General features: G+C 42.2%; 1 protein-coding gene across 2 annotated transcripts in view; it reads right to left on the bottom strand.

Annotated features, from left to right (window-relative positions):
- Positions 1-5,048: 5,048 nt before the first annotated feature.
- LOC309442760 (ephrin type-B receptor 5) overlaps positions 5,049-12,732 on the bottom strand; it is a 67,062-nt gene continuing 59,378 nt past the window's right edge. Inside the window, exons 12-17 of one of the 2 annotated variants that reach the window (XM_082058934.1) lie at positions 12,177-12,424; positions 11,068-11,283; positions 9,857-10,006; positions 9,518-9,711; positions 8,130-8,285; positions 5,049-7,076 (exon numbers count right to left, since the gene is read on the bottom strand). In XM_082058934.1, coding sequence (XP_081915060.1) covers positions 6,968-7,076; positions 8,130-8,285; positions 9,518-9,711; positions 9,857-10,006; positions 11,068-11,283; positions 12,177-12,424 — 1,073 coding nt within the window. In that variant the 3' untranslated portion in view covers positions 5,049-6,967. Of the gene's footprint in view, positions 7,077-8,129; positions 8,286-9,517; positions 9,712-9,856; positions 10,007-10,711; positions 10,780-11,067; positions 11,284-12,176; positions 12,425-12,732 lie in introns of those variants that run through there. The other variant, XM_082058935.1, reaches the window with a different exon arrangement.

The raw sequence follows: 12,732 nt of genomic DNA, 5'->3' as shown, positions 1-12,732 counted from the left end.
TTTCTACCTGTGTTTCCTGGTTAGAACAGAGGTCTGGGACTCAAAGAGACAGATTTGTGTTCTGCCAGTGTATTTCCATCTGTCAGAAAGAAAGGACTTGGTTACTGAATTTTGTATTATGACAAGAATCAATGATTCAGCCTACTTGAGCCTGGCTGATGAACCTGAAATGGGAACAGAAAGCCAGAAATAATGCAGGGAATATGTGCAATTTCTGCATGGATCTCAGACGTTACCTACCAGAAAATGTTGAGGCCTGGCAGTCTAAGATTTGAAAGTAATTTGACACCTTGTACAAAGTCTAGTCAGGTACAGTAAATATGCAATAACCCTGGAATGCTAAATTACCACCGAATTCAGAGTTATATTTCCTTTGTGACATGTTTCTTATAACCACTTTAGTTATTTAAAGATGATGAATGGGCAATTTTTATTGTTCCAGTCTCTGTGAATCTCCACTACTCCAGGCCTCAAAGGATAATGATTTGCAAGTTATTCAGAAACTCGTTGCTTGTAAAGCCTGTGGCATTCATGAGAGGGGTAGTGCCTCTTCTTGTACTAGCCTTGGTTGAAATACTTTTGAGAAGAAAACTTCTGGGGTCTGCAAGTGTGGATAATGGGTACAGGGCTGTAGCTGTAGCAGAGAATAAACTTGCCAGGGTGGCATGGAAACAGCTCAATGGTCGGTATCCAGCAACTGAGATAGTTAATTTATTATTGTCTCTCTAGGTGCAGTGAGGGAGACAGCCCTTCATGTGGCTGCCTTCTGTGACAATGTGGATGCTGCTCAGCTTGTCAATGAAATAATAACATCTGACCTGCAAGCAGGTAAAAAAGCTGAGTGCAATAACCGTCCACATCCATGTTAGAGATTCACTTAGGATACCAAACAGGCAGTGACAATGACCTGCTCCAAGATGTTATATTTTATTGTTCCCTGACTCAGTTACTTGACACCTCCAGATCCTCTGCTTTCACCCTGAGAAGTAAACTGTGTACCTAAGGTGAACTAAAACACCCGTGTACCTAAACTGTGTACATACACTGACCTAAAAAAACCCCGTAATTTTGTGATTGAAATATATCCTGTTCTCAAATGTCTTTCTCCGTTTCTCATTCCCATTTGATTTTTCTGGACTGATAATTGAGCAGGACCACTTTGTGATAACCTCTACATATATGTTTCAGTGCTGCAAAAAGCAGTATGGATTCAGAAGATGATGCTTTTTACATCTCATTCTCACAGATGTTGCTACAAAGAGACATGACAGCAGGAGGAGCCTACTCCCTGACCAAAAACACTCAGTGAGAGGAGAATGCATCTGAAACTCTTGTATATTCATGTAGCCCTCAGAAGCAGAAGAACTGATTATGTTGTTTTGCCTAAATTGCAGGGTAAACATTACATCTAACTCTGATTTTTTCAAGGAAGATATCACTTTTTTAGAATGATTTCATAGAAGTTCTGTGTATTGTGTGAGAATTTCATCCTACTATTTCAGAAAAAGACTGAAAAATGTAGGAAATATAGTGATTTATGTGGGGAACATAGCTATGGTCATTTGCCTGTCCCTGAACAAAGTTCTTCATTTCTCCATGCCTCAGTTTCTCCATCTATAAAATATCATTAATTATTTCAGAGCCATAAACAACAGCTGATGTAAAATTTGGTGAAATATCATTTCCAAGTGCTTGAGGTATTTACATAAAAGCTATTACTGATGTGTAAAAATATGAATATGAACATAAGTCGAATAAACAAAGTGGTAAAACATTTTAATGAGAAATGCTGAGAGTGAGTATTGTTCATTCCAAGTGGCAATACATTTCATAATTGTAGTATCTGCCTTTGGGTCAAAACAAATTAAAGACTGCATGGATGAGAAACCAGGCCAGATCCTGTGGCCCTTCTCACAGGACAAGATGCAGAACATCTTCTACAAAGTGACTCCTAACATCTAAATGAGATGAGAGTCTGAATTGAGAATTTCAAGAGACTAAAGAAATCATACACTTCATCTCCCTAGTTCCATGGATATACACTACTCCTTACCATGGAAATCTTTGAATATCCTGTATTTTCCCAAGTATGTCTCAGTTTTTCACTAATAAAATATCTGTGGCTGTGCTGTGGGCTTCCAACTGTTGAAGTGCTTCTGGCACATTTGGTATAGTGTGATAGACAACGAGGAAATTGTGTGCTGCAAGGGAAACTGCTCTTCATATTGCTGCGGTAAAAGAAACCATCTATTTAGTGAAGGCAATAATGGAAAAGAGAGCTAATGTCAAGAATCCTCAAGACACAACAGTTACAATCTCATCTATTACACTTTGATAGACTAAACTGCTATGATACCTTTATTTCTGACATGCTAGCTAGGTGTCTCTGCATTTGTCCTTCTTTTCTTCCTCTATCAATCTGTCTAATCAGTAGCATGAACCCGAACTTCAGAATTACAAGGAAGGTAAATTTTTCAGACAACTTTGCTCCAGAAATTTGGTCTTCATTAAAAAAGGAAGTAGTCTTTAGTCCATGTTCCAAAGTGGAACTGTTACCCATGGGTAACCATTAAAAAAACCACCAAACTTTAATCCTGGGTGTTAACTCTCTCTATATAATATAATGATACCAACAAAAGCTGTTAATGACTTTGCCATCACCCATTACAGCAGTAATACAACTAATGTGAAACTTGATAACGTTTTCTCTTGTGCCCAAGAGCCTCAGCTTTTCTATATTCAACTATGAAAAAAATCAGCAACCTCAACTGTGAATGGAATTATGCAATATGAAATTCTGATGTGTGTGGAAAGTTATACCAAAGCCAAGTCAGTATAAAAATGATCTGAAGAATAAAAGTGCAGACTGTGCAAATGTATCCGTGCTGTTGAATAATGTTTTCTTCTCAAATGCAACTGTTCTCTCTAATAAAGATTCTGAACTTCGTTGGCTATTCCAGTGCAAGTACTTTGGAGGACCTCCTATCATATTATGGGAGTCTTCAATAACTATCAAATGTGGTTACTCAGTCTTCAATTGCTAGGTTGGCTTGGGGAAATCCTTAAATCCATACAGGAGTGGTATCTGCAGACATTGTGATATTCTAACTTTGACAACAGGATAAATATAGTATGTTGATGGCTAGCTCACAGTTAGCCAACAGATGGGCACAGATCAGAACAGCTAGGGTCATTTCCTCTCTAAACAAAACGAAGGTGTCTTTTCATGCAATATCTTCACTAGGGAGCTGGGTCTCTTTAGTTTGGAGAAGAGGAGACTAAGGGGGGACCTTATTAATGTTTATAAATATATAAAGGGTGAGTGCCATGGGGATGGAGCCAGGCTCTTCTCGGTGGCAAACAATGATAGGACAAGGGGTAATGGGATCAAGCTGGAACACAAGAGGTTCCACTTAAATTTGAGAAGAAACTTCTTCTCAGTGAGGGTGACAGAGCACTGGAACAGGCTGCCCAGGGAAGTTGTGGAGTCTCCTTCTCTGGAGACATTCAAAACGCACCTGGACATGTTCCTGTGCGACCTCACCTAGGTGTTCCTGCTCCAGCAGGGGGATTGGACTAGGTGATCTTTTGAGGTCCCTTCCAATCCCAAACATACTGTGATACTGTGATACTGTGATACTGTGATACTGTGATAGGGCCTTGCTTAACAAGGCCATCTCAATTTCCCTTCCTATGTGTTGGTGAGATGGACAAGTGTATAGTTTATGTCTTTTTCTCTCAAGCTCAGTTTCATGTTTTCACACACCTGCACAGAGATAGATACAGAGATACAGTCCTGAAGCTCTGCTCATTCTCAAAGCAGACCTTTCCTTAAGCAGACACTGGTCTGTCTGAAGGGAGACATAAGCTCTGTCATTCTGGTCATTCTCATGCACCTCTACCAGACAACATAGTTGATTACAAGGATATTGTTATTTGTTTTTTAAGGACTGAAGAGACCTGTGGGTACCGAAACTCAGGTGGAAGAAGGATGCTTATGTAATGTGGAAAAAGGGACAGATCACCCTGGAAGAATACAAGAAGGCTGTTAGAGTATGCAGGGATGTGATGAGGAAGGCCAAGCTTCACTTGGAAGCAAATCTGGCCAGGGATGTCAAAGACAACAAGAAGGGCTTCTTCTAGTATATCAGAGGCAAAAGGAAGGTTAGGGAAAATGTGGGTCTGCTGCTGAATGAGGAGGGTGCCCTGGTGACACATGATACAGAGAAGGCAGAGTTGCTGAATGCCTTCTTTGCTTCAGTCTTCACTGCTAAAACTGGCCCTCAGGTATCCCAGACCCCAGAGACAGGATAGAAAGTCTGGCAAAAGGAAGACTTTCCCTTGGTTGAAGAAGATCAGGTTAGAGATTGTTTAGACAAACTGGACATCCACAAATCCATGGGTCCCAATGGGACGCACCCATGAGTGCAGAGAGAGTTGGCAGATGTTATTGCAAAGCCAATCTCCATCATCGTTGAAAGGTCTTAGAGAACAGGAGAGGTGTCTGAGGACTGGAAGAAAGCCAACATCACTTCAGTGTTCAAAAAGGGCAAGAAGGGTGACCCAGGAAACTATAAACCAGAAGCCAGTCAGCCTCACCTCCATCCCAGGAAAGGTGATGGAACAGCTCCTTCTGGACATCATCTCCAAGCATGTGGATGAAAAGAAGGTTATCAGGACTAGCCAGCATGGGTTCACCAAAGGGTAATCATGTTTGACCAACCTGATAGTCTTCTATGATGGTACAATTGGCTGGGTAGACAAGGGAGGAGCAGTGTACATTGTATATTCAGCAAGGCTCTTGACACTGTCTCTCACAACCTCTTCATAGGTAAGCTCAGGAAGTGTGGGCTGGATGAAAGCATGGTGAGATGGATCATAAACTGGCTGGATGGCAGAGCTCAGAGGGTTGTGATCAATGGTGCGAAGTCTGGTTGAAGGCCTGTAGTTAGTGGGATTCCCCAGGGGTCAGTGTTAGGTCCAGTCCTGTTCAACCTGTTCATCAATGACCTGGATGAAGACACTGAGTGTAGCCTCAGCAAATTTGCTGGTGATACCAAACTGTGAGGAAGGGTCAACACACCAGAAGGCTGTGCTGTCATTCAGTGAGACCTGGACAGGTTGGAGGACTGAGCAAAGAAGAACCTAATGAAGTTCAACAAGGGCAATTATAGGGTCCTGCACTAGGGAAGGAACAACCCCAGGCACCAGTACAGGTTAGGGGCAGACCTGCTGGAAAGCAGCACTGCAGAGAAGGACTTGGGAGTTCTGGCAGACAACAGGTTGACCATGAGTCAACAATGTGCCCTTGAGGCCAGGAAGGCCAATGGTATCCTGGGGTGCATTAAGAAAAGTGTGACCAGCAGGTCGAGGGAGGTTATCCTCCCCCTCTACTCTGCCCTGGTGAGGCTGCAGCTGGAGTACTGCATCCAGTTCTGGGCTACCCAGTTTAAGGACAGAGAATTACTGAAGAGAGTCCAGCAGTGGGCTACAAAGACGATTAGGGGCCTAGAGCACCTTTCTTATGAGTAGAGACTGAGACAGCTGAGTCTGTTCAGCCTGGAGAAGACTGAGAAGGGATCTCATAAATGTTTATAAATAACTCAAGGATGGATGTCAAGAGGAGAGGACCAGACCCCTTTCAGTGGTGCCCAATGATAGGATGAGGGGCAATGGGCACAGACTGAAGCATAGGAGGTTCCATCTGAATATAAGGAAAAACTTCTTTACCTTGAGGGTGACAGAGCACTGGAACAGGCTGCACAGATAGGTTGTGGAGTCTCCTTCTCTGGAGACATTCAAAACCCACCTGGACACATTCTGTGCGATTCTGTACCCTTCCCTGATCAATGCTGACAAGAACTTGTGAAAGAGTTTCAACTCCTTTGTTCCAGTTGTCTATTTGGAGCTGACTACTGAAGGTCTGCATTTCCTTGAGAAACAATATTCAACCAACTGTGTCCATTCATGTTGCTGGCTGGGATGAGAAAAAGAGCAAGTATTTTTCAGCATCAAAGGGCTTAATATTTTTTTCTGTCACACTCTTCAATGTCTGTAAGCGGGTCAGAAGAGCACAAAACAGACATTCTGGGTGCTCAGGATTTCAGAATATCAGAGCCTATGCCTTTCCTCTCAAGATGGGTTTGCAAGGACCAGAATCTATGTTTTCTGTCTCCGCATGCACATCCAGCAGGATGTATTCTAGGAGTCCTTATTGTTCTGTTCTGTTGCAGTCCCATAAACAAAGCTGTATAGCATGAGGCACTTGCTGTTCCTTGTGTCAGCACAATGGATTGCTAAATTTCCCTCCTAGATCACGGAGCCGACTCAACTGCACACAAAATAGCATACAATTTGGAGCCCTTTACCCTCAACCTCTTTACCAGGTAATATGTCTTATTGCTTACTTATTGCTTACTTATGTCTTATTGTGCACTAACTGGAATTTGAATTCCCCACCAAGCTGTCATACCAAGTGACAGACTGGTGCTCCTCTGCACCTGAGTAATAATCTCTCATACCATGATAGGATTCGTTTGTAAAAAACTTTCTGTTGACTTTATTCTGTCTTTGTAGCTTTGCTGGGCTCCCAGCCACAGATTAAGTCTGCGGATGGCTTTGTAAATTTGTCTGATACCTTTTGTTGGCAGAGAAGAGGCAACAGGTAATTCTGATCTGTCAAAGCTACTATCCATCTCCTTCCCATATTATAACTTTCCCTCCCCCGTCCTGTTCCCAGTACATGCATCAGCCACATTTAACTGCCACCAGTTATTTAGTTCTGCTTTCAAATCATGGCAAGGCTTTGGTTTTGTTCATGGAACAGGACATGTTGCGTGCACTCTCTGGGTGCATTAAGTCTTCAAGTAGCATACTGACATCTCTTTTTCTTACAGTGAAAATTCCCCTGAATTTCCCCAGAACCTTTCCAGAGGTTGAAACTAGTGGAATAAGGATGATGTAAACATCACACTTCAACTGGTTCAAGCTGATTCAAATGGACTCGCATGAGCTGGATGCTGTTTAGAATCTTTTTCTGGTGACCAACGAGGGTGATGCCAATGCGCTGGATATCTCTGCAAGAGAACAGAGGACGTGGAAAGTGTTAAAATGAGCTTCTTGTTCTGAACCATTTGCCTTTAGAACTAAATCAATGTGTACAAATATCATCATTGTCTGAGAATCAGTTGACAAGGCTTCTGCTTTTGCCTGGCAAATATTTGTGGGTGTAGACAGTATCAGCAGAGCTTGGTAGGTATGATACTAAAAGAAGTAGTGGAAATGGGCCATGAAAACGATCAGAGGGCTAGAACACCTGTCTTATGAAGAAAGGCTGAGAGAATTAGGGTTGTTCAACCTGAAGAAAAGAAGGCTCTGGCAAGACCTTTTTGTAGCCTTTCAATTTATAAAAGGGCTTCCAAGAAAGATGGAGAGAGACTTTTTAACAGGGCCTCTAGTGACAGGAGAAGGGCCAATGGTTTTAATTTGAAAGAGGGTAGCTTTAGATTGGATATAAGGAAAAAAACTGTTATGATGAGGGTGGTGGGGCACTGGAACAGGTTGCCCAGAGAAGTTGTTGATGTTCCATCATTAGAAGTGTTCAAAGCCAAGTTGGATTGGCCTCTGAGCAACCTGATCTAGTGAAAAATCACCCTGCCCATGGCAGCAAGGTTGGACTAGATGATCTTTAAAGGTCCCTTCCAACCTGAACCATTCTATGATTCTATGATTACAAGAATATTCCTTTTGCTGGCTCCAGTCTTCTGCATAACACTTGAACCCAGTATATGGCATGGCTGGTTCTACACAACCCCTTAAAAGTGAATATTACCTATGGTAGGTATCATGAACATTCTGATGTAACAGTCTCTGGCAGTATGTTTTGTAGTGTACACGAGGTGAATATTAGTGCTTATAGAAATAGATTACAAATGTACACTGGTATGGACAGTGTACAGAGGCCATCATATGATGCAAGAAACAGTAGCTGCTTTGCCCTTGCTTCCTTCTCCTTTTCCATGTCTATGTATTCTCCATATAGCCCTCATTAAATATTTCTCAGACTGCTTTCACTTTCTGCATGGAAAAATGAGTGTCTGCTTTCTTCCTCTCTATGCTCCTCTACTTACTCCAGAGTCATGCGTGATATGACATCAAATGTAATCAGACCAGCCTGGTCAAAATTCTCCTTGTAACGGCCCATCTTGATAGCATCCAACCACTCATGGGCATTGCTGAGTGAAGGGAAATCTGGAGGACAGTTGCTCAGGAGAGGCTGAGATGGTCTGCAAAAGAGATAGGTTCTAAAAACACAAGTTATCAACATCAGCTGAACACACTAGTAAGCTAAGAGTTATGAGAAGGAGAGAATGCAACTTCTGAAGAGCACAGAACGGGAGAACAATGGTATTTGTTCTTCATTACCTGATTCCTAGAGTCTCACCTTGTTGCCCAGTTTCTAGACTACCTATGTTCCTTCTTCTGCCTGAAAACAATTAACCCAACCCAAGAAACTGATCCTTCCTTCTTGTTTTATACTCTCTCAGGCACATTCTCTTGTTGCCCCAGATCTTTCCACACTTTCTGGGTCTAGACCTACTGGCTATTAAAATTTGCCCCTATTAGGGCAAAGAGCTGCAGTGGGGAATTTTCTGAGGCAGAGATGAGATCTTATACCTTTTTACCTTTGTGATTACCTCTCCTTTTCCTAGATGCACTCCTTGGATCAGAAAGTAACCTGTGAGACAATGAGTGCATTGTTTCAGCTCCAACACCCTTCACTTAAAGTACAGTAGTAAAAGGCCAAATAAATTACTGTTTATATATGGCATTAGCTCTTTTCCCCATCATATGAATCTCAAAGCTATAGCTCTCTTTATGTGCCTTTTTTAGTAAACTGGGCATGACTAGGCACTTCTCTCCTCCCTCAGCTGTGGAGTACATTCCACTGAGACAAGGCTTATAACAATGAGGACAAACCCTCAATGACAGCAGGAGGTAATTCCATCATCAGCTCAACAGCCACCTAATCTTGGTGCCATTTACTCCCCCAGAGACTTCTCCTTTGCTGACTTCCAGCTGAAAAGTGCAGCTGGGAAAATATGGGATGCAAGCTGCAATTCTAAATAGTCTTAGCTACACATTTTCTTCCCTCTTCTTCTCCTCCTTCATCACTGCTTGTGATCACACAGTACTGTGTGATCACAGAATATCTTGGATAGCTGCACTCGGATGTGCTCCTCTCTTCTTCCCCTAATGTCCCTCACTCATGTTTATCCCCAGTGCACCACATCAAGAGATTTATCTCCCCTCACATTCAGCAGTCACAACTCCTCATCACCCATTAAGTGAATCAGGTTCTTCCAACCCTCCTTCTCATTTTTTTCCTTTCTATTTATTCCCAGTCTCAGATGAGAGAGTTGGAAAAAATACTATATAGCCTGATTTACTGCTTCTTTTCCTCATTATGCCTACCAAGAGACAAGCCCTATTATTTTGCACTAAATGCTTATCTCACCTGTTGCTCCCAGTGCCAGTGGCTTTCAGGACAGATGGCTTGCGGATCATTTTATCTAGGGCACTGACTATTTGCTCAAATCTGGGTCTCTGGACCCGCTCCTTCTGCCAGCAGTCAAGCATCAGCAGGTGCAAAACAGTTGGACAGTCTGGGGGTGGTGGCAGGCGATAGTCCTGATCAATGGCATTAATTACCTGGAGAGAATGAAGAACCGAGTTCTGTCACAGCTAGGAAAACAAAAGGCAGGCTTGAATCGCTTGGTGGTGTATGACTTTCTTCTACTTTAAGTGATATAGGGCAGAGAGGCAGATGTACATTTTCACTACTTATGATACTTACATCCTGATTGGACATGTCCCAGTAAGGCCTCTCACCATAGGACATCACCTCCCACATGACAATGCCATAGCTCCAGACATCACTGGAGGAGGTGAACTTGCGATACTGGATAGCTTCAGGGGCAGTCCAACGAATGGGGATTTTGCAGCCCTAGAAAATGGTCATAGAGCAACCAGAACGTTAGTGAGATAAGGACTATTTGGGAAAATTACATCACTGAACGGATCAGATGCTTGTAGCACAACTCAACTCTGAGCATGGGGTACCAGTCCAGTTGATGCTGTCTTGTAGACATTGTTGGTTTAAATTCAAACTATGTTCAAGGTTTCCACCTTGTTCTATTGACAATAGTATGAGAAAACAGAATCATGCCTCCTTGCTCCTACAAGTCCCCTGATGTTATAGATTTAAACTTTTATACCTCTTCTTTGCAGCATTTGAGAGGTGATAGATAGCAAAACCCTCCTAAAGTCACAACTATTTGGAAATCTAAGGCCATTTAAACAATCCCAATGTGCAACACCAGGGACAGATACACTGAGTGGCTAGCATTAACTCTTTCCTTTTTCCATCTTGACCTCTCTGACTGTGGGTATGACCTGCCAGACAAAATATCATTCAGGTGCTGGTTCTTCAAAAAACATACATCGAAAACTTGTTTCAGTTTTCAGTGGCTGAATTATTCTCATCCCCTGCATACCAAATGGTAGTTTCAACCCACTTGTTATACACCCACCCTTTTTGTGGTACGTATAACAAATGTCAGAACTTCATAGGCAATAAGTTCATTTGATGGTTGGTTTTAAGCCCATAAATATACTTATGCCAGTTATCTTTTCTGTAGGAAAAAAATACCTCTTTCCTCAAAGGGTGGTAGTACAGGATCAATCTCTCCTTCAGTCCTTTATACTTTCTGTAAGAAGCTAACGAAAGGGGAAAGATTACACCTATATCAGGTTATGAGGTTTGTCCTATTCACCATCATTCCACAAAAAAGGCACTGAGTTTTTGTTTCACATGGCAGAGTGGATCAGATATTCAGTTATTTTTGGTTTTTACTGCTTTGGAACAGGTAGCCCACAAGACAGAAGGCTCTACCCCACTAATCTCTCTGGTCTCAAGACGGACTAAAAAGGGTACACTAAATCAAGGAGGAGAACAGAATAACACCTGGCAGCACTGCAGTAATGCACTCCATAGTGGTAACTCACCAGGCCTCCAGTATAAGTGGGATTTGAAGCATCATCCTCCAGAAAACGGGACAAACCAAAGTCTGACACCTTGCACACAAGGTTACTGTTGACTAAGATGTTCCGTGCTGCCAGGTCACGATGAACATAGTTCATGTCTGAAAGGTAGCGCATGCCAGCTGCAATCCCCCGTAGCATTCCCACCAGCTGTAACACACTGAACTGTCCTTCCTTCTGCTGTAAGTAAGGAGGCAAAAATAGGCTTTTGTGACCACAGACCATAAAGCAAAAAGGGAAGACTAACAAAGAGCAAGGTAACAAGGTGGATTTATGACGTTTGAGAACATAGATCTTAACTTTGGCCAAAATCTGAAGGTGCAAGGACAGTAAATAAGAAAGGAGGGTTGGTTTAAGGTAATGAATCTCAAACGAAGACAAATCTCATCATGTGGCCATATCCTCCTATAACATCCTACACCTAGTCTCATTAACTACTAAGATGGCTAAATGAATGGGACCATGGGACCAGACAAATGTGCTCTTAGTGTCTTAGGACCTTCACAATGGCTTCTATGGGTACATGTGCTTTTCAAAATGTACCTGCTAAAGCATTTGTGGTTGAATTAGCATATGAATCATTAAAAAAAAAAAAAACAAGTGAAGCATCTATAGTATAAAAATGTCTGTATTTATGTTTTATTACTAGAAACTGGAAACTGAGTCAAAAAATAACCAGTTTCATTACTTCATTACAATGTTGAAACCTTAAAACTTTCAGTGGAATAAAGTCTGAATAACATTAGTAGAAAAACAGACTTTGGAGCACGCACGTAAGGAACTGGAAGGCTACGTACAAACACAAATAGCTTATTGCTGTTTACCACTAATTATTTGAGCTGGAGAAGTCTAAAATAATGAAGAAATTTTGTATTATGAGTGTGCTTTTGGAATATTTTCACCATGTTGGCCCCAAACCACTTACTGCGGTAATTTCTATTGCACCTGAACAGGGAAACTGAGGACTTATAGAGACAGGAGTGAAGAGGAAGAACAGGCAAAATTATCAGATCTGAGACTGGCACACAGTAAGATGAAGAGGTAACAGTTGTAGGAGGCTCTGATTGTGGTACCCTGAGGAAGGAATCCAGTGATCCATTCTCCATGAACTCTGTGACAATCATGACTGGTCGGTTCTTGGTGACCACACCCTCCAGATGGATGACATTAGGATGCTCAAATTGCCCCATGATGCTGGCCTCGCTCAGGAACTCCCGCCACTGCTCATCTGTGTAACCTGACTTCAGGGTCTTAATAGCTACTGTGTATTCACGCTTCCCTGGGTGTTTCAGGCGCCCAAAGCACACCTGTCCAAACTCACCTGTCAGGGAGGGAAGAAATACACCTCAAGTAAGGAAACACAGCGAAGAATTTTAGTCAGGTGTACTAAAACATTCTACTGTAGAAAACTCCAGCCACTGTTTGGAAATATGGTTACTAGGACTGTTTGGATTAAGGTAGAGTTCTTGATGAAGGCTCTGAATTCAGTCAGGTTGGAGACTACATCTTCAGGGTTCAAATTAGGAGCTCTGAGTTTTCAAAGGCTGTTTTAAACCCAGTTTGGAGTCAGCATCAAAATGCAAGTAGGTTAAGATGAATTTTGGTAAAAATGAAGGTAAGTTTCCTGGG

The sequence above is a fragment of the Streptopelia decaocto genome, assembly GCF_964273445.1.
Source record: "Streptopelia decaocto genome assembly, chromosome: 1".
In the NCBI taxonomy this organism is placed as follows: Eukaryota; Metazoa; Chordata; class Aves; order Columbiformes; family Columbidae; genus Streptopelia; species Streptopelia decaocto.
The sequence above is the reverse complement of the archived record's forward strand: the minus strand, read 5'-3'. Positions and strand labels throughout refer to the sequence as shown.